The sequence below is a fragment of the Phaethon aethereus genome (genome assembly GCF_964289735.1).
Source record: "Phaethon aethereus genome assembly, chromosome: W".
Taxonomy (NCBI): Eukaryota; Metazoa; Chordata; class Aves; order Phaethontiformes; family Phaethontidae; genus Phaethon; species Phaethon aethereus.
Window position 1 is genome coordinate 22,623,616 of NC_138581.1, and position 22,191 is coordinate 22,645,806.

Consider the following 22,191-nt stretch of genomic DNA (forward strand, 5'->3'; position numbering starts at 1 on the left):
TATGAAATCATATAAAACTTAGCAGCATAATCCACTGAAACTTACTATGAGAATTCTTTTTCAAAATATTTGTTCTGCGGTCTTTCTCTTTATTGTTTTCTAACAGGAGCTTCCATGAACTTGTGATACCTGTTTGGATAGGTACACAGTCCCACTAACAAGCTGAAAATAGCACCTACCAGACACCGACAACACGGTGTTTTTCCTGCTGCCCAGCCCAGCCCAGGATTACGGCAGTGGTTGGTTTAATACTGCAGGGTCCCATGGGGATCCCTGTCTGGGGGCTGGTTAAGCTCGGCAGCGTGAGCGGGAGGGTACGCTTTCTCATCTGATGAGGAGAGGAAGAAGGCATTGAACCTCCCCCTGTTCCCGCACCCTGGCCTGAACATACAAAACCAGTAAGTCCCAGCGTTGGTTAGCTCTGTATACGGGGTAATTCAGAGCTACATGTTTCTGGTCAGACAGCACTTGTGGGTGAAGACTCTGCGGGCCGCAGTCCTACCATGACAGTGCTTCACCCAGGCCACTGACACCATGACAATCGGGTTTGAACTTTCCCATTTAGTCATGAGTTTCCTGTGATTCTGATAGGGTCTGTGAATTTATCTTAGTAGCAGAGAAAGGTATTGTTGTGTCTTTTACCACTACTGCTGTAACAGTGAGCAGCTTTGCCCAAAGTATCTGTGTAGGCTCTCTGTCATCAGTGGAGAGAGCGGTCATCAGACGCAGTTCACACCCTTGCAGGTTACTTGTCGGAGAAACTGTTCCCTGGAGGTCCCTGTCCCTCTGCACAGCCTGTACTAGTAGAAAAGCGAACAGCTCTAGACCATGCTCAGTGAGGAATGCAGTGTGCCAGTGTGACAGAGTGCCACCCTTGTAGGCTGAAGGAAAATCAACCGTAGTGTCTTTGCAACGGGCTGTATCCTACCTTTCTGTTTAAGCACTTTTAAACAGATGAAAATCTGCTTTTACAGAGAGAAGCTTGCCTTTCTATAGGGTTAAGATGACTCCTCAGTGGGAGACTGGCCTGATATAAGATGACATTGTATATGTTTTAGCTGCACAATTTAGCACTGTCAGACCAAGCGTAGAGCCCAGTGGGAAACATAGTTCTAGGCATTTGACATGACAGGAGGGCGATTATTCCCTGCTTTATTTTTCCCTTAATCATCTTCTATCCCCAGGTAAGCAAAGTGCTAGCAATGCATGGAAAGCCATGCACTGATCTAACGCATGGCAAAGGAACATTCCCCTTCCCATTAGGGCACCCCTGGCTTGAGAGAGTTGGCCCTTAATCCGGTGTTCAGGATGTCTGACGTCTCGCTCCCTCCTTTGGCCAGTTCAGTACCTGTTGCACTGTTTCTCTTTACACGTTGGGCAACAGCGCTGAGTCTCTCAGAAAATACAGGACGCTGTCTGTGTGCGTGTGTATCTCTGTGACAGTGTGTCCAAGTACAGGTGACTTAAGGCACATAAATTTGTGAGAACGTGCCCCTGCATCTGCATAGCAGCTGGGACTGGTGGGGGGGTTCAGCTCACCGAACTTCAAGGATCTGCACTGTAGGCTTCAGTTTACACGTCGCCAACGGATCAGCCAGACTTCCCTTGCCTGCCCCACATCTGGAGTCTGCCTGAAGGTCACCTACACCCTGGCGGTGGCTTTTATTCTCCACCGCCTGTAACGGGAGCCCGGGTGAGCAGTCGGGATGCCTGCCTGGCAGCCCCAGGCAGGTCGGCAGGACGCGCCTTGCTGCCGAGAGGGCTGCATTCCCTCTGGGCTCCTGCTGCGGTGAGACACAGTCAAACAGGAGAAAGATCACTGTGTGAACTTACGAGCAAGCAAAGAGGAGGTTGGTGCTGAAAAAGGAGAGGGAAGAGAGGGAAGTTCAGCACCATGGAAACAGACAATATGATTAGCCCATGGCTAAAACAGTAAAGAAACAAATAGCCATCTCTCCAAAAGCAAATTCCCAACAAGACTACGCAGCGGGCTTTGCCCTTTGATGTGCATTGATTAACGTAGCCAGTAGACATCTGTTAGCTTAATTAACTCTTACCATGTCTGTAGATACAATGCCAAAGCAATTAAGCAGCAACTAGATGTGACTTCTAGTGATATATCCAAGCATGGCATTTTGTGAAATTAGACTTTGACTAAGCACAGGCACGGTTTACTTGTTTTCAGCAAGAATGCAAAACGCCAAGACAACTTAACAAAACAGCAGGGTCATTTGTAACCTTTAAATTGTGCTGTGCCACGTGTAACTTAGCACTGGGGCTTGTAGAACTACAGGCATGTCTACTTTGGTTCCTGAAGATGTCTGAGCAGACCCAAGTGGTGTGTAATTATCACACCTCCCAAGTGCCAAAGTGGTGACTGTCGCTCATGCTCCCGTCTGTCCACAGAGCACAAAACCAGCATGTGAACCCCGCCAGCTCCGCCTGTTTCTGAAGAAGAGGATGAAGGTGATGAGGAGGAGGAAGGCGGCGGCATTGAACCTCCCTCTGTTCCCGCACCCTGGCCTGAACACACAAAACCAGTAAGTCCCAGCGTTGGTTAGCGCTGTATTTGGGGTAATTCAGAGCTGCATGTTTCTGATCAGACAGCACTTGCAGGTGAAGACTCTGCACGCTGGAGTCCTATCATGACAGTACTTCACCCAGGCCACTGACACCACGACAATCGGGTTTGAACTTTCCCATTTAGTCATGAGTTTCCTGTGATTCTGATAGGGTCCGTGAATTTATCTTAGTAGCAGAGAAGAGGCATCTTCCTAAGCATTTGCATTTGCAATATGATCTCAGGGGCATCTCTGCAAGCCACCTTTCTGACACAAAGTCATTTCTTGTCACAGATCTACACACGCTCTGTAACTGAACCTGCCGCTGCACTGGCACCAGCTAAAGTGGCCACCACTCTCCAACGTGGACAATCAAACGCTTTGTCCAGAAACACAGATCGGCAGGAGACAAAATCTGAGCTGGCAGATGAGGAGATCCTAGAGAAACTGAGTACGTATTCTCTATTTCTTGTCTGATGAGGCAGCGTACTGTCTGCACCTCTCAGGTTTGTATGTACCAAGTGTTCATCCTCAGTTTAGTGTCACTGAGGCACTTACGACTCCCTATACAAAGTGTTGTTGTGCTTAGAGGAAGCGGGAGAGCACTCTGGGTATTCCTTCTGCCTCTGCGGGCAGCTATGACTGGGTTGGAGTTGCCTGAGCTTCCTTCCATGCTCAAGGCAAAAGCAGATGGGTTGTGGTTGAGCAGAAGGCTATGACCTAGTGAACGACTTCGTGAACTCCTGTGTGCTGATGGCCAAACTGAACAGAATATTTGGGTTGCTAAATTCTCTGTAGACTCCTGACTCCTCACCAATCATCAGAGCCAAAATACTTTGCAGAAATCTGTTGGGCAGTTTGTGGGGGTTGTTTTTGTGTGTTTAGTTTTGGTTTTGTGGTGTTTTTGGGGGGTTTGTTTTGTTTTTTTGCCCAGTAGACAACTACAGCACTAAGTGGATTCCTTCAGCCTCAAGGAGCTCTCCTGCCCCAGATGTTCAACTGGTGTCATTTTTATGCTTGTTGTTACGACTACGGCTTCTTCTAATATCAGAGTTCATTTTTACAAGAATTCTATGTTTCTGTGAGAGAGAACTCCTTTGAAAGAACATCAGTTGACACCATGGAGAGAGAGGAAGAGGTGTTTTCCATGTGTCCCAAGAGAAAAAAACCCAGTCTTTCATAAAAATCCTTATTTTATTTCTCAGCTTTCTGCTTTTAAAGATGTATCAGAGGGACACAGCTATGTGGCATGACCAGGTAAAAGTGCCCTGCAAGGAAAACACGTCAAGCCCTTTGTGATTCTGCTGTACAACCAACCGAATCTGCTTCTTGCACGTCATATCTGCTGGTGCTGTGTTCTCAGATAATAAATTGTTGGGGTCATAAGAGAGCCCAGCTCCTTAGGTAGATCCTCCAACTCTTGCAGGCTGGCACAGCAGGGAAGGACCACTTCAGGCTACTCGAGACTGTGTCAGCATCCTCCGGCAGCAGGCAGGCGCTAACCCTGCCATCAGCAGTGAGCCCTGGCTGGCGTTGCTGGAGTGCCAGGTGAGGGGAGCGAGTCCCGCGGGGCAAAGGAAACCTGTTCTCCTACAGCTCCCATTAGCCATTTTGCCAAGGCCAGCAAAATAGTTTCATCAGGGAGTGTACCAGATGGTGTTGATGCCCCGTCTTCTTGCCGTGCTGGCAGGCGGGATTCCTGGCTAGGCACGCAGTCAGGTGCCCCTTTGGATGCTAAAGCCCTCTGCTGCAGAGAAATGGCCTGGGCCGGCGAGAGAGGTGTTTGTTACTCCTTACAGTGAAGAGAACATCACCTAGTTTTGTTTCGGATGCACAGGGGAAGAAGCAAGTATGTGATTGTCGTTGTGATACAGGAATATTGCCAGATCAGTCAAACAAAATCTCTGTGAAACTTCGGAAGTCTTTCCTCCTGAACTAATCTTCTGGAAGCATCTCAGTGTTGTACGTTCCAAGTTAAATCTTTAGGAGTCATTTGCTTTGAGCCATCACCTCTGCTTCATTGTTTTTATTTTGTCTAGGAATCTACCGGACCAGAAAAAACAATATTATTTTTTCAGTTGTTCCTTCAGATTTGTTTGAGTTCATCAGATCTTGGCGCTCTCATTCGACACACCCAGAGTATCCTAATTACTGCTTTCTTCCCCTCCCGTGCAGACTGCCTACACCTCTGAGTGGGCAAGAAGCCGTCAAGCAGTGCATGCCTTAATTTTAGCTGTCAGTAGCACATGAGCTGCACAGCGGCTGATGGACCCGGACTGTCCCATGCCCTGTGCTGGACGCGCCGGCCCTGCCTTCTCGCTGCTGCAGCGCAGAGCTTCCGGGAGGCGGCAGCACCCCATCTGGCCTGGCTTCTGAGCCTTACTGCTGGAATGATCAGCATCTCGTTTGTGCAGCTGCCTGTGTAATGCGGCAGCCTGAGGAATATTGCTGTTCGTGCTGTCCACCACGGCTGTGCTTATTTGTGAATAAGCATAATATTGGTAGACAGTAAGTTATCCATGGGACAGCACTGTGCCCTGGTGGCCCAGAAGACCAATGGTATCCTGGGGTGCATTAAGAAGAGTGTGGCCAGCAGGTCGAGAGAGGTTATCCTCCCCCTCTACTCTGCGCTGGTGAGGCCTCATCTGGACTATTACGTCCAGTTGTGGGTCCCCAGTTCAAGAGAGACAGGGAACTCCTGGAGCGAGTCCAACGGAGGGCTACGAGGATGATTAAGGGACTGGAACATCTCTTGTATGAGGAAAGGCTGAGAGACCTGGGGCTGTTTAGTCTGGAGAAGAGAAGACTGAGAGGGGACCTTATCAATGTCTATCAATATCTGCAGGGTGGCTGTCAGGAGGATGGAGCCAGTCTCTTTTCAGTAGTGCCCAGTGACAGGACGAGGGGCAATGGGCATAAACTGCAGCACAGGAGTTCCACCTCAACATGAGGAAAAACTTCTTTACTGTGAGGATGATGGAGCACTGGAACAGGCTGCCCAGAGAGGTTGTGGAGGCTCCCTCTCTGGAGACCTTCCAAACCCGACTGGACGCGTTCCTGTGCAAGCTGCCCTCGGTGATCCTGCCTTGGCAGGGGGGTTGGACCAGATGATCTTCAGAGGTCCCTTCTAACCCCTACCATTCTGTGATTCTGTGGAGATCGACATGCGTGCAGTGTTGAGAGTGCAGGGCAAATGCGTGTCAATCCCAGTCAGGTTGCAAACAAGCAGTGTGGTTCTTAAAGTGGCATAAGCAAGGTCTTCAGAACTTAGCCTGGTAATGAGTGATGATGGTGATAGTTCTTAAAACCCCATCATTCCTGGTTATAACATGAGAAGCTGTTCTTTAAAAACATAAAGGCATTCTTCCGGCAAACTGCTGAAAGGTTGAGAAGATCCCCTCTTGGAAACACTCTGCAATATTTTTCCTGTTCTGAAAATGGCACCTGTTCATCAAAATTGATTCCAGAACCCAAGGTGCATGTAATCTTTGGAAGTATTAAACCTTCTGTTGAATCACACAGAGTATTTATTCCTAAGGAAATAAAGGCTCTGTTGTTCCAGCGCTCATTAGTGTTTCTCGACAACAAACACTTGCATTGGTGCTTGTTCTTTTCCGATACCTGTCTGCTGTGAATGTTTCTCCATGCTCTTAGTTTGCTGTCAAGGTAACTCTCCAAAGGACTGTAGAAAATCCGTCTTTGCGGAGGTTGTTTCTGCTATGGAGCTGCCTGTGTGCCCAAGTTATTGTTGTTGTTGTTCCCCAAGTGGCTACAAACGACTCACAAGCCCAGACAGTGGAGCTGCATTTCTGACCTGCTGAAAGTTGGTATCTCCAGTTTGCAGTGAGCATCTTTAATTTTGTTTCTTTCAGGGAGCGTTGTGAGCATGGGAGATCCTAAGAAGAAATATACTGAATTGGAGCAAATTGGCCAAGGGTAAGTCCGACCACAGTTACTGACACGAAAAATGGGCCAGGTATTTTGCTGGTGTAATATCAAGCGTGAAGTCGGGCAAGCTCCAGACGTGTTCAGACAACCCTGGATTTAGATTCTCCTGTCTCTCAGTATGGATCGAATTTATAAGTGTGGTCAGAAGGCACGGCCAAAGACAGCCTGATGGAGCCAATGTCTTGTCTGCAGCAAGGAGCAGGACCGGGAAGGTCTACTGTCCCTCAAGTGTGTGGCCCCTGTTTGCTTATTTTCTTAGGGGGAATAGTTTTTTTGTATGTCGCAAAATAATCTGGCCACGCTAAAGAATGGCAAAAAAACTTTGTTGCCTAAAAGAGCCACTTAGCACCTGCTAGTTGTCAGATGGATAACAGTTCTCAATACCATTTCTTTCAAATATTTTGCTTAAAAAGATATTCAGTGATCTGGATTATAACCACATAGTTTAGCAACAGAACCCAGAGATTAAATAATAAGCTCTCTTTTCTAGCCGAGGCAGTAAAGAACAAAAATTCAGTAATAAACAGAGAGTTGAAGCACAAAGTACTCGATGAGAAAATGCATCTTCTTCCTGATGGCAGACCACTCGTGGATCCTGCAGGTTTTAGGAGTTTACAGAAAAAACCCCATCAGGCTATTTCCCTTTGAAACCCAACCGTGCTTACTGTAACTAGGATTGATTTGAAATGGTTCCGACGTGAGGAGGCAAGAACAAAATAAATGACATCAAAATTAGGTATCTGACTTGCCTTTTAAATACAGACAGACTCCCTGCTCGGTCAAAGTTTCTGTGGCTGTGTCGTAGTTCCGGGAGGGCCAGCGCCATTGTGTAGCACCAGGATCACGCTGCTGTCAGTGTCTGACAGAAGCTGTTCTCTGACATTGGGAGATGTTTTCCTGCCTGTTAAGGCAGGTGACCTTAGTGTTTGTAAAGAAACCGTGACTGCTTGTGAGGTTTGAAGTCAGGGTAGCACGTTGCTGACCTAGAACTGATAGATGCTGCAGAAAGCCAGACGCACTCATGCTCTTTCTCTGGCAGGCTTTATCGTAGACACTTCTTGTTTGGTGGGGCACTTGTGGGAAGGTGTTTCTGCTCCATTCATTGTATAAAAACCCTTTCTGGGATTGCCGCTTGCGTTGTACCCGAAGGTTTGGTTCTCATTGTCATTGGTAAAATGTCAGTGGACACTTAGAGCTGTGCCAGGCTCTGAAAAGATACGTGTCGACTGAAAAAGTGAGAGCCAGAAGAAACATACGTGTGAAGCACATGTGACCGTGACAGTAGGACCATCGCCCTCACAGTCTTTTGTTTTGCCCATCCTAGGAGTGAGCTGGTACAAAGGTGCCTCAGCAGCTGGTGGGAAGTGGCTAATATCTGGCCTAAAAGGGTCTCTCAAATGATTTCCTCCAGCTCGTGACTGTCATGCCGCAGGTCAATTTGTAGTGATGGGGAAAGATCCTCCAGAAAAAAATAATTTCTGGTGCCTGTTGGATTCCAGTGCTTCAGACATATTTCAGCCTGCAGGTACACAAACAAGCTGGGGGATCAGGTGAAAAGGAGCAAACTGATTTTGGCATTGTCAGTCAGTGGGACACTTGCCGGATGGGTGTTCCCACTTCTCAAAATTCCTTCCCTGGCTCTCCCTTGCCTCACTGCCCATGCAGACGTCAGCTTTGACATGATGGCAGTGTAAACCTGTGCTTAGCTCACAAGGAACACTAATGGGGTTTACAAGCCTGCAGTTACTTTAAACCCAAAGGGGTTTCCTCTGATCGTGGCCTTTCAGGCCCTTCACATCATTACAGGGGAAGAACCTCTTTTAACGAGAGGCAGATGGCAAACAAAACGCCACACTGCCTAGTCCACAGATGAGAGCACCATTTCTTTCTGGTGGCTCTACAACACGACCTGTGTCTGCCACAGGAGGAAAATACAGATACCATGAAGAGTCCTTCACGTGTCCGGTGCACCTAACAGAAGCAGCTGCTGACGGCTCTTGACACCTAAAGAAGCTGTCTAAGGTTCCCCTGTTTGGAGCACAACATGCCTTAACCTGCTCTAGCTGTGACCTCGTAGGATGGCTGGAGAATAGTTTCCTTGCTTTGCTATGCTGGAGAAAGCTGTGTCTGGATCCTTTCCTCATGTTGGACATCCCTTGTTCTTCATGATGGGCATAAGTTTTCTCTTGGATACCCTGTGTGGCAGAGGGCTGGTGGGCTGCTGCGCTGTGCGCTGCTGCCTGAAGGGGTGGGTGAACAACGGTGTTTTTTAAACCCTACAGGCAGCAGAGATCTCCTGTCTGGGCTTGCTTTCACTCCTAGGGACTAAAGTGCTCCTTTCTTTGCTGCTGTTTTGTTTCTAGGGCGTCAGGAACTGTTTACATGGCGATCGACATCACCACAGGACAAGAGGTAAGTGTCTACAGTCCCAGCCGATTTTGCAGGTCTTTAGTGCTCTCCCCTCTGGTGCAAAGGGTGGATGGGGTTTTTGGGTGGCCAGTAGATCTTTACTGCCAAGGCGGTTCCTCTGAAGCACAGGCTAGTGTCAGCTGGCAAAATACATCATCTGCTGCCTTCAGCCTTCAGAAATCCCAGCAAGCTTTTGGGACTGATAAAAACAGTATCATTTTTATTGCCAGCATCAATGTATTGGTTTAGAAATCATTCTCTCGTCTGCCAGATGAGAAGACGTATATCAAGAGCAAAGATCTCTCCCAAACCAAACAGTCGTGTTTAAGTCTGGTGTCGGTGACAGCCCATTACACCCTGTGAAGTGCTCGCAGGGAAGTGGGGGCCAGGAGGGTGAGAAACGAATCTTGAAGGAAAGCGGCGTTAGCTTTGACAGTCCCTGTAGTGGCCGATTTAAAGCGGCCTCTTCACATTCCTTTCCTTTTCCAAGGCAAGCGTTCTTGAACCTATACAAACCCTGCCTGAAAATGTGGCTAGAAACCCAGGAATGGGAGCGGAGGGGTGGTCTCTTTCGTGCCATGTTGAGAGCAGGACTAGACAGAGGCACTTTATAACCGCTCTTAGATAGAGGTCTACCCCTGCTTAGAACCCGGGGTGTATCCATAAAATGACATAGAATGGATTATTTTTTTGAAACCCTCAAAGTAATTGCCAATCTAAACTGTGTTAAGGAATGTGTATTTCGAGTTGCAAAATCAAGATTCAAGAAGCTAGGAAGTGCCAGGATTGTATTTTTTGTGTGTGTAACCTTAATGATTGTTTTAGTATGGCTTTTTAAATGTAATGTACGTCTGTGTTTTCTCTCTGTTATGCAGTCAAGTCAAGAGTAACAGCAGTTGCTGAAATAATGATGACAAATCGTACAATTACTAAAGCATTACCAGCAGTTTTTGTGTATCTTGGCAGTAACAAAATCACTTCCTGCTTGCAAAATGTGCATCAACAATAATAGTGGTGGTAAACTAAGACCGTCTGAGAAGAATGTCGATCCAGAGAGTGTTGTTAGAGATGCGTGCTTGATAGTTTAAAGAGCATTTGTACAGATTTTACAAGACAAAATGTATATGGCCATGTGTCCTGTAACTAGCACCCAGGCTAGCAGAGAAATCGGGTGTTGTAATGTAAGTTACTGAGCTCTTTGGTCTGATACCAAGACAGTTTGGCACAGCTCTGCTATGTCATTCCAAAACCACTCGCTCCATGTTCATTGGGACCTTGTGCAACAGACTACTCAAGTTAATGGCTTTCAATGTCGTTTTAGGTGGCCATAAAGCAAATTAATCTCCAACAACAGCCCAAAAAGGAACTAATTGTTAACGAAATCCTCATCATGAGAGAAAACAAGAGCTCCAATATTGTGAACTATTTAGACAGGTGAGTAGTTCTGGTATGATCACGTGAATGTTCATTTACATGCTGCAAGCCAAACCTTTTTAAAAACCCCTTTGGTCGCTGGCAGAAAATTGACCTCTATTGTTTATCTACTCATAGCCAGTGTATGGGAGGAGACTGCATTTTGTCTGCATTAATCTTTTCTGGCATATATTGTTTAAGACTGTTTTCAAGGACCTGGCACAGCCATCTCAGCCTACCTCCATGTTGTTTTGTTGTTGGCTTGTTTGGTTTTGTGTTTTTTTAAGTTGGTCATCTTTTCTGTGTCTTATCATAAGTGCTGATAAATCCTCATCGAAATTACTTCCTTTGGGCCGTTCCTGCTATTTTCCATTGCTGTGAATATGAGGAAGGCGAAGTACTTGTTTGCAGAAACACGTAATTTGCCACTTTTTAAATTGTTTTTCCTGTTCCTGGATGTATTTTCTGGTAGGTTTTCCAAACTGTTGACCAATTCCTGTCCTCACTGGTACACACCCTCCTAGCATGGACAATGATGGAAGTTGTGTTGCCTTGTTCCTGGAGCTGATCATGGAATGTGCGTGTTAAGATGGTGAACCAGATGATGGGATATGTCCTGCTCCAAGATTTATCTTTCCCATTACTGAACTTCAATTTTTCACTTGCTTGCCAGCTCGGACCTCTAATTGTTCACTTATGGGCCTTCCTCATTTAGACCGCACAGATTCTAAGTCCTGTGTAGCCTGGAGGGAATGTCTATTCATGTTATCCTGTTCTCATGTAAGAATGACCTGGAAACAAAATCAGCTGTAGCCTTTTTCCTGAGGTAATTTAGCCGTGCACATTCATCTCAGTGCCATTGTTTTCTTCTTTCAGCTACCTCGTCGGTGACACACTGTCCTGGTTTCAGGACACGACACACACTCAGGGTGGTTATGGAATACTTAGCTGGAGGCTCTTTAAATGATGTTCTTGAGGAGACATGTATGGATGAAGGACAGATAGCAGCTGTCTGTAGGGAGGTAAGGGATCCCGCCTGTGCTTCCGATTACTGGGACAGGATGGTACTTCTAAGCAGGTGGTAAGAAGATGAGAGGTTTCATGTTCAGAGCTTTGTTTCTGTGTTGCTTTTATGATACGGAGAAGAAAGAGCATCTTAAGTGAACTGCCTGCCAGTATCGCTGCACTTATTACACTCTGTTGTTTTATTCATATAATTTTATTGTACTACTTCTTTTTTGTTTGTTTTTAGTTTTACTCTTCTCAACTTTGCCTCTCTAAACCTTTGCCTGGAGCATGCCTGTACTGCATTCCTTTCGTGTACAAGCAAACATGCTGGTGACAGAATTTTAAAATACCAGCAGAGAAAAATAGGGGCTCCTTCATCACAGTCCTCGGCTTAAAAGAATAGCACTCCACCCAAAATGGTGGTTGCTCCTGAAAAATGACTAACGCGCTATTTCCAGATCTGCCGTCAAGCCTAACAATAAAATCTTTCTCATGCGACCTCCGACCCAAAAGTGATCCATCTTATACAGAAGGAAGGGACTTTTTGGTTTTTGGCAAACCATAGTTTGTCACCTGGGTGGAGATAGCACATTCCCTGCAGCAGCAGTCATTCCGTGTGTGCTTTCAGGGGACAGTCTGTGGCAAGAATTGACATTTCTGTTTCAAAAGCTACTACGCCTTCATTTAGGAAGTTATTACTCTGTGTTGAAGCAGCAAGCTATTCCTCTTGAGAGCACAATATTCTGCCATTACTCCCAATTCAACTAGAAATTAAATCCTTTAGAGCCATTTCTTTTCTTGTGTGATGAAATCTGGTCACTAAGTAAGTTTTACCCTCATGTTTCTTTTTTATCTATGAGTGCCTGCAAGCTCTGGATTGCCTTCATTCCAACCAAGTGATCCACAGAGACATCAAAAGTGACAATATCCTCCTTGGAATGGATGGATCTGTCAAACTGGGTAGGTATCCTTGGTCAGGTGCAGCATTCCCAGGACGTGGTGTGGGGCTGCTTTTGACTGACTGCCCGTTACCCAAAAGCGATGCCTGTGGTAGTGCACTGGCAGACCACTGGTGCGAGCTAAGAGTACAGTGCCAACGTCCAGAGAGGTACAGAAAGGAAAAAGGTGTAAAGAGTGGTTTCGGTTTGTGTAGGTCCCTTCCAGAAGGGACAGTAATAAAGAATAATCTAAAGCTTCAAGTGAATAAAAGCCACTGCATGAAACTTGAGGGGTTTTTTAAGTGGCCAATTCAGTATTTCCTCGGCTCGAGCACTGAGTAAACAGAGCACGGCCGCTTTACCAGATAGATTCAACAACGCCTTCTGAGGCATCTGGACGGGATTTCTTTTGCTTGGTTTCATAAATCAAGCTGCCTTTAACAGTACTTGGTTTTTTCCTCAGCTGATTTTGGCTTGTGTGCTCAGATCACCCCTGAGCAGAGTCAACAGAGCACGATGGTCGGGTCTCCTTACTGGATGGCACCAGAAGTGGTGTCGGGAAACGCATACGGGCCCAAAGTGGACATCTGGTCGCTTGGGATCACGGCAATAGAAATGGTGCAAGGAGAACCTCCTTACGTTAATGCTCATCCTCTCAGGGTAAGGTGCAAATAAAACCAGATACCACCGTCTTTCTAACCTGCCCCATGTTTTGTCTCCCATGAGACAAAATCCCAGTTACACCAGCTTGAACTAGTTCCACCAAGGGCTGCTTCTAAAAATGTCACTGGAGCATATCGGCATATACTGTCGCTGTCGTTATGTCAATGGGAGAACCTTAAAAGAGAAGTGACATGTAGCCCGTTCAGAGATGTGTCATTTTTGCCCTCAACGATGCTTGAGATTTCTCATGCGCTTTTGGAACTCTCTTTGAGCTGTATCTCTGAATGACAAGAATTTTTCAGCAGCAAGATCCTCCAGTTGGGGAATTTTTATGACAAGTATTTCAACTGTACCTGCAGGAGAAGTCTTTCCAAACTCAGATCAGTGCCGATTGCTCACCTGCGCCTTTCAGGAAGTGTCACTGGTTCTAGTAACGCCATAATTACTTCTTAGCAAATGCATTTCTACAAGTATGTTTTAGCACAGATACTTGTAGTAAGCTAATGTATTTTGATGTTTTGAAGTTTCCAGTTTTGTCCTAATTCCTTAAAATGAAATGACCAGTTCTTATACCAAAGGAGCGTGTCATAGTGGAAGAACGTCTGCCAAGATAACACCTCATGACTGAGAGCTGAAACAGAGCTCAATGCTGCACAGTTAATTCCTGACAGGATGCAGGAATTCAGGAGGAAATTAATTTTGCTCTATGCGTATACATATGCAATTCTTATTAAGGCTAGAATTAAAATAGAGCCTGACTTTTAGCTTTTCTCATAGCAGTAAGGCTGCGCTCTCTCTGGTCTGTGGCACCCCGACTGCGTACTGCAGACTGAAAGAAGAAACAAGAGAATGGTCAGGAAATATCCCTGGCCAAGCAAAGAGAGGAGCCCATACTTCACCTGCTTCCCTGGGAGACCCTTGCAAAAAATGCATTTGCCTTGCATAAGGCAGCAAAAACCCGTGAAGAGCATTAGCATGACTGGTCGGGATGCTGAAAGTTCCCTGCCTCCTTAACCTCAAATGCTGATTAGGGCTCCTCGAGAAGCCTCAGGTCAACTGTTTGTGAGAAAGATCACTGGATTTCTTCTCTCTGACCAAAGTCACATTCAGCTCTTCCTGCCCTCACCCAGATTCTTTGAGATGCTTTTTTTCTCCATACATGCCTCATCTCCTGCTGGAGATAAGATCAGCTTGGACACTTAGAGCTTCAAGGCATCTTCAGGTGTCTTAGTAAAACTGTGGTAGATGAAAATCAGGCACCTGAAGTTGCTTCCCTCTGCATTGGCTTCCTGGGCTCTTTTTCAGAGGTTGTTGCCCCTGAGCTAGGAACAGTGAACAGCCTGTGATGGACTGCCTGAAGTTCCCCAGTTATCAGCTAGTTTTATTAAGGTCAATCAACCCCAACAGGGACAGGATCCATCTGCTGTTGTATGTGGAATCAGGGACTTCAGTGAGAGGTCTCGGCTGCGCCCAAACAGGAGAGCTTATGAGCAGGGCCTGTTTTGACAGCAAAGGTTTTTAGCTGGTGGCACACAGTAGTTGTTGGCTTTAATAGTCATGTTTAGACAACGTTCAGGGAATTCTGCAAAGCCTGGAAACAAAAGGATGCTCTTTCATTTTTATGAAGGATTGTTTTAATAATGGAAGGCACACAGGAGCTTCCGTTACTTAAAGACCTAAATAAATTGTAAGGGCATGAAAGGCTCATTAATCCTAGAGTTAGCAGCAGTCTTCATGTAGATGCAGTGTTGTTTTCCACGTGTAGAGCAGGCGCATCCCATGCTGCTCACGTTCTTTCCAGCTGATGCAGAACTCACAGGAATGAACAATTTTCGAGCCATGTGTGTCCTGGATGTGTCTGTGATGGTATTTGTTTCCTCTCACAGTGATTTCCTTCCATCCGGCGCATGCCTAGGGCCTGGGGGACAAACACTGGTGTGATAAAAACCCTTTGAAATGCAGGTTGGGCCTCCTCCTGATTTCAATTAAAAAAATCACCCCAAACACACAGAAACAAAACAAACCCTTAAGCATTTCTTTTTCATTTCTTAACCACAGCGCATCAATTTGCCTCAAAACTGTAGCATTTTTTTCAAATGCTGCAGATCTTCTACAGTTTCAGGCTTCTTAATCATCTGTATGTTGTTCTGTCACATATCTGGGTGGCCTGGATACCTTTAGGATCTTGCTTTCACAGACTGCAGCTGTAATGGTCTGCTGAAGCCTTTCTTGTTTCTTGGCATGTGAAACAAATTAATGAGCTTATTGCCCATTTGCAGCTACTGCAAACACTCATTTCCTTTCTACAGTACTTGCTTTTCTTTGCCAGCTGCATATCATAGGAGACCAAAAGATATGTGATAAGAAGGTACTTCAGCTTTCCGTAGACCTTTTCCTGTTCTGGTAGAAATATTGAAAAGGGGCCGTACCGAGCTGAAGATGACTCTTCCTCATGATTCATGTTCTGAGAAGAAACAAGTAACTAAAAGAGCTCCATTTGTCCTGGCACTCCTGTTTCACACTCAGGTGAATGTGGCTGCAGTAAAACCCCCAAAGCTGCCATCGGTGCTGTAGTCCTTTACCGCAGGAGTAGTATCATCCCTCGGGTAGCGCAATTGAAGCGTAGTGAGGACAGGCACTCCAGCTCACCACTGTGTCCGGTGGCTGAGGTCAGCTGCAGATGGACAAGATCAGACTGATTTTGTGACATTTATGTTGTGGGAAAAGTAAAGAAGCTTCCTTTTATTGTTTTTACTCTAGGATCGTTTCTTTGTCTTTTTAGGCTTGGAAATTTTCCTCTGTATTGAAGAGGACAATAGCAAAGTCAATGTGGTCCCGGTCTAGTTAAGTGCCAGTAGCACAGAGCTGTTCTAATGGCAGACGTTTGTCCTGGTTTCAGCCAGGGTAGAGTTAATTTTCTTCATAGAAGCTAGCGTGAGGCTATGTTTTGGATCTGGGATGAAAAAATGTTGATAAGGTGCTGATGTTTTGAGTTGTTGCTAAGTACTCAAGGACAGTCCAGCTTCTCATGCTGGCCTGCATGAGCAGGCTGGGGGTGCACGGGAAGCTGGGAGGGGACACAGCCGGGACAGCTGACCCAGGCTGGCCAAAGAGATATTCCCTACCATATAACGTCATGCTTGGTATACAAAGCTGGGACGAAGAAGAAGGAAGGGGTGGAGGGACGTTCGGAGTTATGGCATCTGTCTTCCCAAGAAACCATTACGCGTGACAGAGCCCTACTTCCCTGGAGATGGCTGAACACCTGCCTGCCCATGGGGAGTGGTGAACAAATTCCTTGTTTTGCTTTGCTTGCGTGCACGGCTTTTGCTTTACTTATTAAACTGTCTTTATCTCAAACCATGAGTTTCCTCACTTTTACTCTTCCGATTCTCTCCCCCATCCCACCGTGGGGGAGTGAGCGAGCGGCTGCGTGGTGCATAGTTGCTGGCTGGGGCTAAACCACGACAACGTTTTAATGGAAGACCCCCACGGTCTATTTCTATCATTATTGCTGTGTATTTTAGGCATATTCTGCAAGTTTATGTCTGAATATTTCAAAGGGTTTGTCTTACGTTTCTACATAATATCTTGCAAAAGCTCAATGAACTCATCTCGCTGGCTTCTCAGCATGTTAGACCTTGGTTACAAGCGAACCACGCTGGCTACTGCTCACCCTATGTTTTGCAAAATGACGTTGTACTTCCTTGGCCTGAGGAATATCAGGAAGACTTGCTCAGCTGCATGAACACCGTCAGCTGCTTGGCAGTGAACTTCCTTGGCTTTGCTTAGGAAACTTGAGCTTAGCTTCGGCTGGATGCTGTTGAGGAGGAGAAAGGCTGGAATTTTCAAGTGTTTGGCTAGGCTTGTGTGCACAGAATGACTGTGCATTCAGATGAGCAGCTGGACATTTATGCACAACATGGAGGGGAATCCACAGAGCCCTCAACCCTTAACACAGGTGAATACTCCCAATTCTGAGGTAGCGGAGTGTTACCATAGCGATGGAATTACTCCTTTTTCTGATAGCAAGCATTAAAAGTTTTTCTTTTAACACATAAGTGACGCTGATCTGGAATTTGGAGACTGCTGAAAGACGTTGTTGCAGCTGGCTCCCGTCTGCCCAAAGATGCATTTTCTTCATAAGATATTTGTGCATGCAACTTATGTGTCTGTGTTGAAAAAAAGGTTCCCAATGTTTCTGTTTCTTTATCCAAGGGCTAAGCTGATGGATTTCCTTTTTTCCCATCTGGTTACCATTTTTATCAAGAGCAGAGCAAAAAACTTGTCTACCTTTGCTTTATGGAAGCTGTACTTTAGGGAACAGTGAGCCCCGCCGAGATGCATTTTCTGTAGTAATCCTCTGAAATAATAGCGTTAGGCCAAATTCACTCTTTAAAAGAGCCTGTAAACTGTCACTGTCACAAGCCTGTCACTACTTGGAGAAGCAAAATGTGCTTTTGCTGATGTAGTTCACAGAATCACAGAATCACTAGGTTGGAAAGGGCCTTCAAGATCATCAAGTCCAACCATTAATCCAGTGCCACCATGTTCCCTAAACCATGTCTTGAAGCGCCACATCCACACGTTTTTTGAACACTTCCAGAGATGGCGACTCCACCACCTCCCTGGGCAGCCTGTTCCAATGCCTGACCACCCTCTCAGTGAAATCAGCTGTCAAGGCAAGATCATTTTGATGTTGGAAGAGCTGTGGCTGCCTCAAGGTTTTTTATGTAGCTATAGAAAAATCCTGTCTGACCCCCTGCCAGGGAAGAAACTGCCACTGGAGACCGAACCTTAAAAAATGGGGTCTATCTGAGCAGTTATGGATATGAAGGAAACAGGTGGAGTCTCATGTTCCCTTTTTCTCTAGGCGCTGCATCTGATAGCTACGAACGGGACACCAGAGCTGCAGAACCCTGAGCGATTGTCCGCGGTGTTTCGCGACTTTCTGAGCTGCTGCCTGGAGGTGGATGTGGACAGGCGAGGGTCTGCCAAGGAACTTCTGCAGGTAAAATGGGACGCGGCTGCAAGCGAAACAGCTGTTCTATGTAATGGTTTTCTCACCAGCTAAACTCAAAGGCATGAGACGGAACCCCCTCATATTAGTCTCCAGTCTTGGTGCTTTTCAAAAGGAAAATAAGTGGAATCATAGAATGGTTTGGGTTGGAAGGGATCTTTAAAGGTCATCTAGTCCAACCCCCGTACAGTGAGCAGGGACATCTTCAACTAGAGCAGGTTGCTCAGAGCCCCGTCCAACCTGGCCTGGAATGTTCCCAGGGGTGGGGCATCTACCACCTCTCCGGGCAACCTGTGCCAGTGTTTCACCACCTCATTGCAAAAAAATTCTTCCTTAGATCCAGCCTGAATCTACCCTCTTGTCGTTTAAAACCATGACCCCTTGTCCTGTTGCAAGAGACCCTGCTAAAAAACCTGTCCCCATCTTTCTTTAGAAGCCCCCTTTAAGTACTGGAAGGCTGCAAAAAGGTCTCCCCGGAGCCTCCTCTTCTCCAGGCTGAACAACCCCAACTCTCTCAGCCTGTCCTCCTAGGAGAGGTGTTCTGTCCCTCTGATCATTTTTGCGGCCCTGTGTTGAATTTTGGTAGTATATTCAGCTGTACATAGTGGCAAATGGGATGGTAGCCACTGCTCTCACTGCAACCCAGAGCTGAGTCTGTCAGCACTGTCACTGGTGTCCCTGCTCTTGTCTTGGTGCTGAAAACCTGTACCTCCGTGGCCTTCAGAAGAACACATGGGCCTAGATACTCCTGGCATAAACATTTCCTAGAGGTATTGGAGTTCCCTAAGGAACGGCTTATGCCTCTGATCTTTTCTGACAACTCAAATAGCCCATGTCTTTAGAAAACAGGAACCTAAGTAAGTAGCTTGCGTTTCCTGAAAGGAACAAGGCCCTGGGAGAGCAAACAGCATTCCCAGAGTGCTGGCAGGGCAGAAATCCCAGCACGCTGAAGACAACTTGATAAAGGGATTAACGGGATTTTGGGCCCTGTTTGCCTGTGATAGCAAGGTACTGGACATGAAGACGCAGGTGCAGATGGTCCCCTCAGTCCTGTTTCAGCGTATTCCCCATAACCAGAGAAATGCTGCTTGAGGCTGTGAGTACCTGAGTTTGGAAAGTAATGGTTCATTTCTTTTTTTCCTTTGCACAGCATCCATTCCTAAAATTAGCCAAGCCTCTCTCCAGCCTGACGCCGCTGATCACTGAAGCAAGGGAAGCAAATAAGAACGGCAGCAGCCACTAGTGCTTCAGGCCGGCTTTCTCCCATGCCAGCTCAGAGCAGGACTGAGAATAAAACTCTACAGAACCTCAACACTTGTGCTGTGGGACAGGTGGATGGATGAAGAAGCCAATGGTCACAGTCATGGTGGTAGGAGGGAGAACAACCCAGTCCCTCAAGGAGTAAAAAATGACTGTTTCTCTTCTTCCTGCTTTCTGGCTCCTGAATTTATTTTTAAGACGAAACAGGGCTTAAGACAGAGAGGTAATGACCACAAATGCTTGCCTGCCTCAGCCATTTCCAAGGGAAAGCAAATTCAGTTGGAAGGACCCCTTCCTTCTCACCCTGTGAATAAGCTGTACACTCACTTTGAAATTGTGACAGTCAAAACAGCAAGTGAAGCAACACCCACCCAGTGTTTAAGAAAAAAAAAAAAAAAAGGAAAAAACCAGTAAAACAGCTTAGCTCTGTAGTCTTCATGTCTAGGCCCGGTCCTCAAAGGGCTATGTAGCCTTTAAGGCATGAACCACCGTCCTGTTTTGGCAGTAGGAAGGCAGGATGCTTGGGCTGTTCTTGAATTAGACCATTAGCTTGTTTGGCTTTGGCTTCTTGTTTAGTTCCAGTCTTTGTGTTGCCACTGTCATTCATACCTCAACTGACCTACCCTCGCTCGCTCTGTCCGTCCCAGTGTCTTTGGCTGAGGCAACAGACGGATGCAATGCTCATGGATGGCAGCAGTGAGCACAGCTGTGGGAGGTGCACCCAGGGAGAGGAACTCTTCCACATAGTGACAGAGCTCCGGGAGGAGGTGACTAGGTTGAGGCTATCAGGGAGAGCGAGCGAGCGAGAGACTCCTGGAAGCGCACCCTGCCTTCCCTGGGACATGCCCACCAGGCAGACAGGACGCATCATATGGGGGATTCCCCATCCTCTCCCCAGCTGGCTGAACACAGTGACTCCAGTATGCCCTCCGGAAGTCCAAAGGGGCAGCTCTGCTGATCCCTCTCCTTACTTTTCCAAGAATCGAAAACTCTACCATTTTCCAATTGCTATGCCCAAGGTGGCCTCCAAGTGTCACATGATCCACAAGTCCTTCTCAGGTCACAAACAACAGGTCCAGCGGGGCACCATCCGTAGTTGGCTCACTTGCTATCTGTGTCAGGATCTTCTGTTGCACACACTCCAGGAACATCCTGGACCGTTTTCTCTGCTCTATATGATGTTTCCAGCAGACATCTGGTGAGTAAAGTCTCCCACGAGAAAAAGGGCTAGTGATCGTGAGACTTCTCCTAGCCGCTTATAGAATATTTAATCTGCCTCTTCATCCTGATTGGGTGGTCTATAGCAGACTCCCACCATGCTATCTGCCTTGTTGGCCTTCCCCCTGATTTTTACCCATAAACAGCCAAGCCCATTGTCACCATCATTAAGCTCTAGACAGTCAACACACTCCCTAACATACAGGGCTACTTTGCCTCCTCTCCTTCCTTGCCTGTCCCTTGTGAAGGGTTTATAGCCGTCCGTTGCAGCACCTCAGTTGTGTGAGTCATCCCGCCATGATTCCATGATGGCAACTCTGTCATAGTTTTCCTGCTGCACAATGGCTTCCAGCTCCACCTGTTTGTTGCCCATGCTGCATGCATTGGTGCAGATGCACTTCAGGTGGCTATTGATCCCCCCACCTTTTTGGGGGGAGAAGCCCTAATTCCTACGTGACCATTCTCAGGCGCTTCCGTGGTTTCTAACACATCAATAACCCTTGCGTCTTTGCTGTCACACAGCTCTCCATCCTCGCTACCTCCACTGAGCTGGCAGACTGCAGCACCTCGCTAGCACCATCCCTCAAACATCGGCGTGCTGCCCCCAGGCTTATCTCTAGTGAGCCTGGTTTTATCCCCTTCCCCCTTCGAATCTAGTTTAAGGCTCTTTCATTGAGCCCTGCTAAGTCCTGAGCAAAGACCCTTTTCCCCCTTTGAGACACATGTACCCCGCCTGTCACCAGCAGGCCTGGTGTCGTGTGGACCAGCTCATGATCAAAAACCCACCAATTCTGCCGGTGTCACCGGGCTCAAGCTGCTGGCTCTTCCTGTTCCTTCCCTCAGCATTCCTGCAACTGGAAGGTCCGAGGAGAACCTACCTGTGCTCCTGATCCCTTAGCCAGTCGTGCCAAGGCCCTGAAGTCTCTCTTGATTGCCCTTGAACTTCTTACTGCAACTTTGTCACTACCTATGTGAAAAATCAATAATGGAGAATAATCTGAGGCCATACCAGGGTAGGAAGCTTATTCTTCACACCTTTAACTGGGGCCCCAGGGAGGCAGCAGACTTCCCTAAGAAGTGGGTCCGGTCTGCATATGGGGCCTTCTGTGCCCTTCAGAAGGGAGTCTCCTCTGACAATGACCTGTCGTCTTCTTTTTGTGGAAGCGGTACCAGTACAAGCAGATGGGTTTATGGCAATAACCATCAATGGCCATTGGCTCTTTGACCGAACTTCCTGTAAATGCAAGAAGAGACACTCAGACACCCTGAGATGTCCCCTCCATTCGCTGGGCCTGGGCACGGGCAGCCAAGCGCCGCACGGCAAAGCCCACTGCATCTTCCCCAGGCTGTCTTGTCCTGGCTGGCTGCTGCCAGGAGGGGACAGCGGGTGATGACAGCCTGGGGGTGACAGGAGGAACAGCAGGCAGTGACAGGCCTGGGGGGTGACAGGAGGGTCACCACAAGCCTGGGGGGTGACAAGACACTGAGCAATGACTGGCCAGGGGTGTGACAGGAGGGACACCACAGGCCAGGTGAGGCGTGGGGGGGTGCAGTGTTCCGTTGGGCATGCGCAGTGATGCGATCAGGGCAGCCCCTGCGGTTGGCGTCCGGTAAACCCCTAACGGAACGCTGAGGCAGAGGTGCCCGAGTGCCCACAGCGAGTGGTTGGGCCTGGGAGCGCTGCGTGAGAGCGGGAGCAGAGGCCGAGCCGGGGCCGCGGGGGCCTCTCCCTGTCGTCCGCCCGCCCGCCCGT

The 22,191-nt window shown here is 47.3% G+C and overlaps 1 protein-coding gene across 1 annotated transcript; it reads left to right on the plus strand.

Annotated features, from left to right (window-relative positions):
- Positions 1-263: 263 nt before the first annotated feature.
- LOC309415142 (serine/threonine-protein kinase PAK 3-like) lies at positions 264-19,203 on the plus strand (the record flags this gene model as incomplete). Its single annotated transcript, XM_082012585.1, is given in 13 exon segments — positions 264-314; positions 2,407-2,431; positions 2,434-2,540; positions 2,856-3,012; positions 6,434-6,497; positions 8,873-8,921; positions 10,240-10,352; positions 11,208-11,235; positions 11,237-11,353; positions 12,200-12,299; positions 12,741-12,937; positions 17,814-17,951; positions 19,111-19,203. Coding segments are annotated over 13 exon segments (1,239 nt in total).
- Between the last annotated feature and the right edge of the window lie 2,988 nt (positions 19,204-22,191).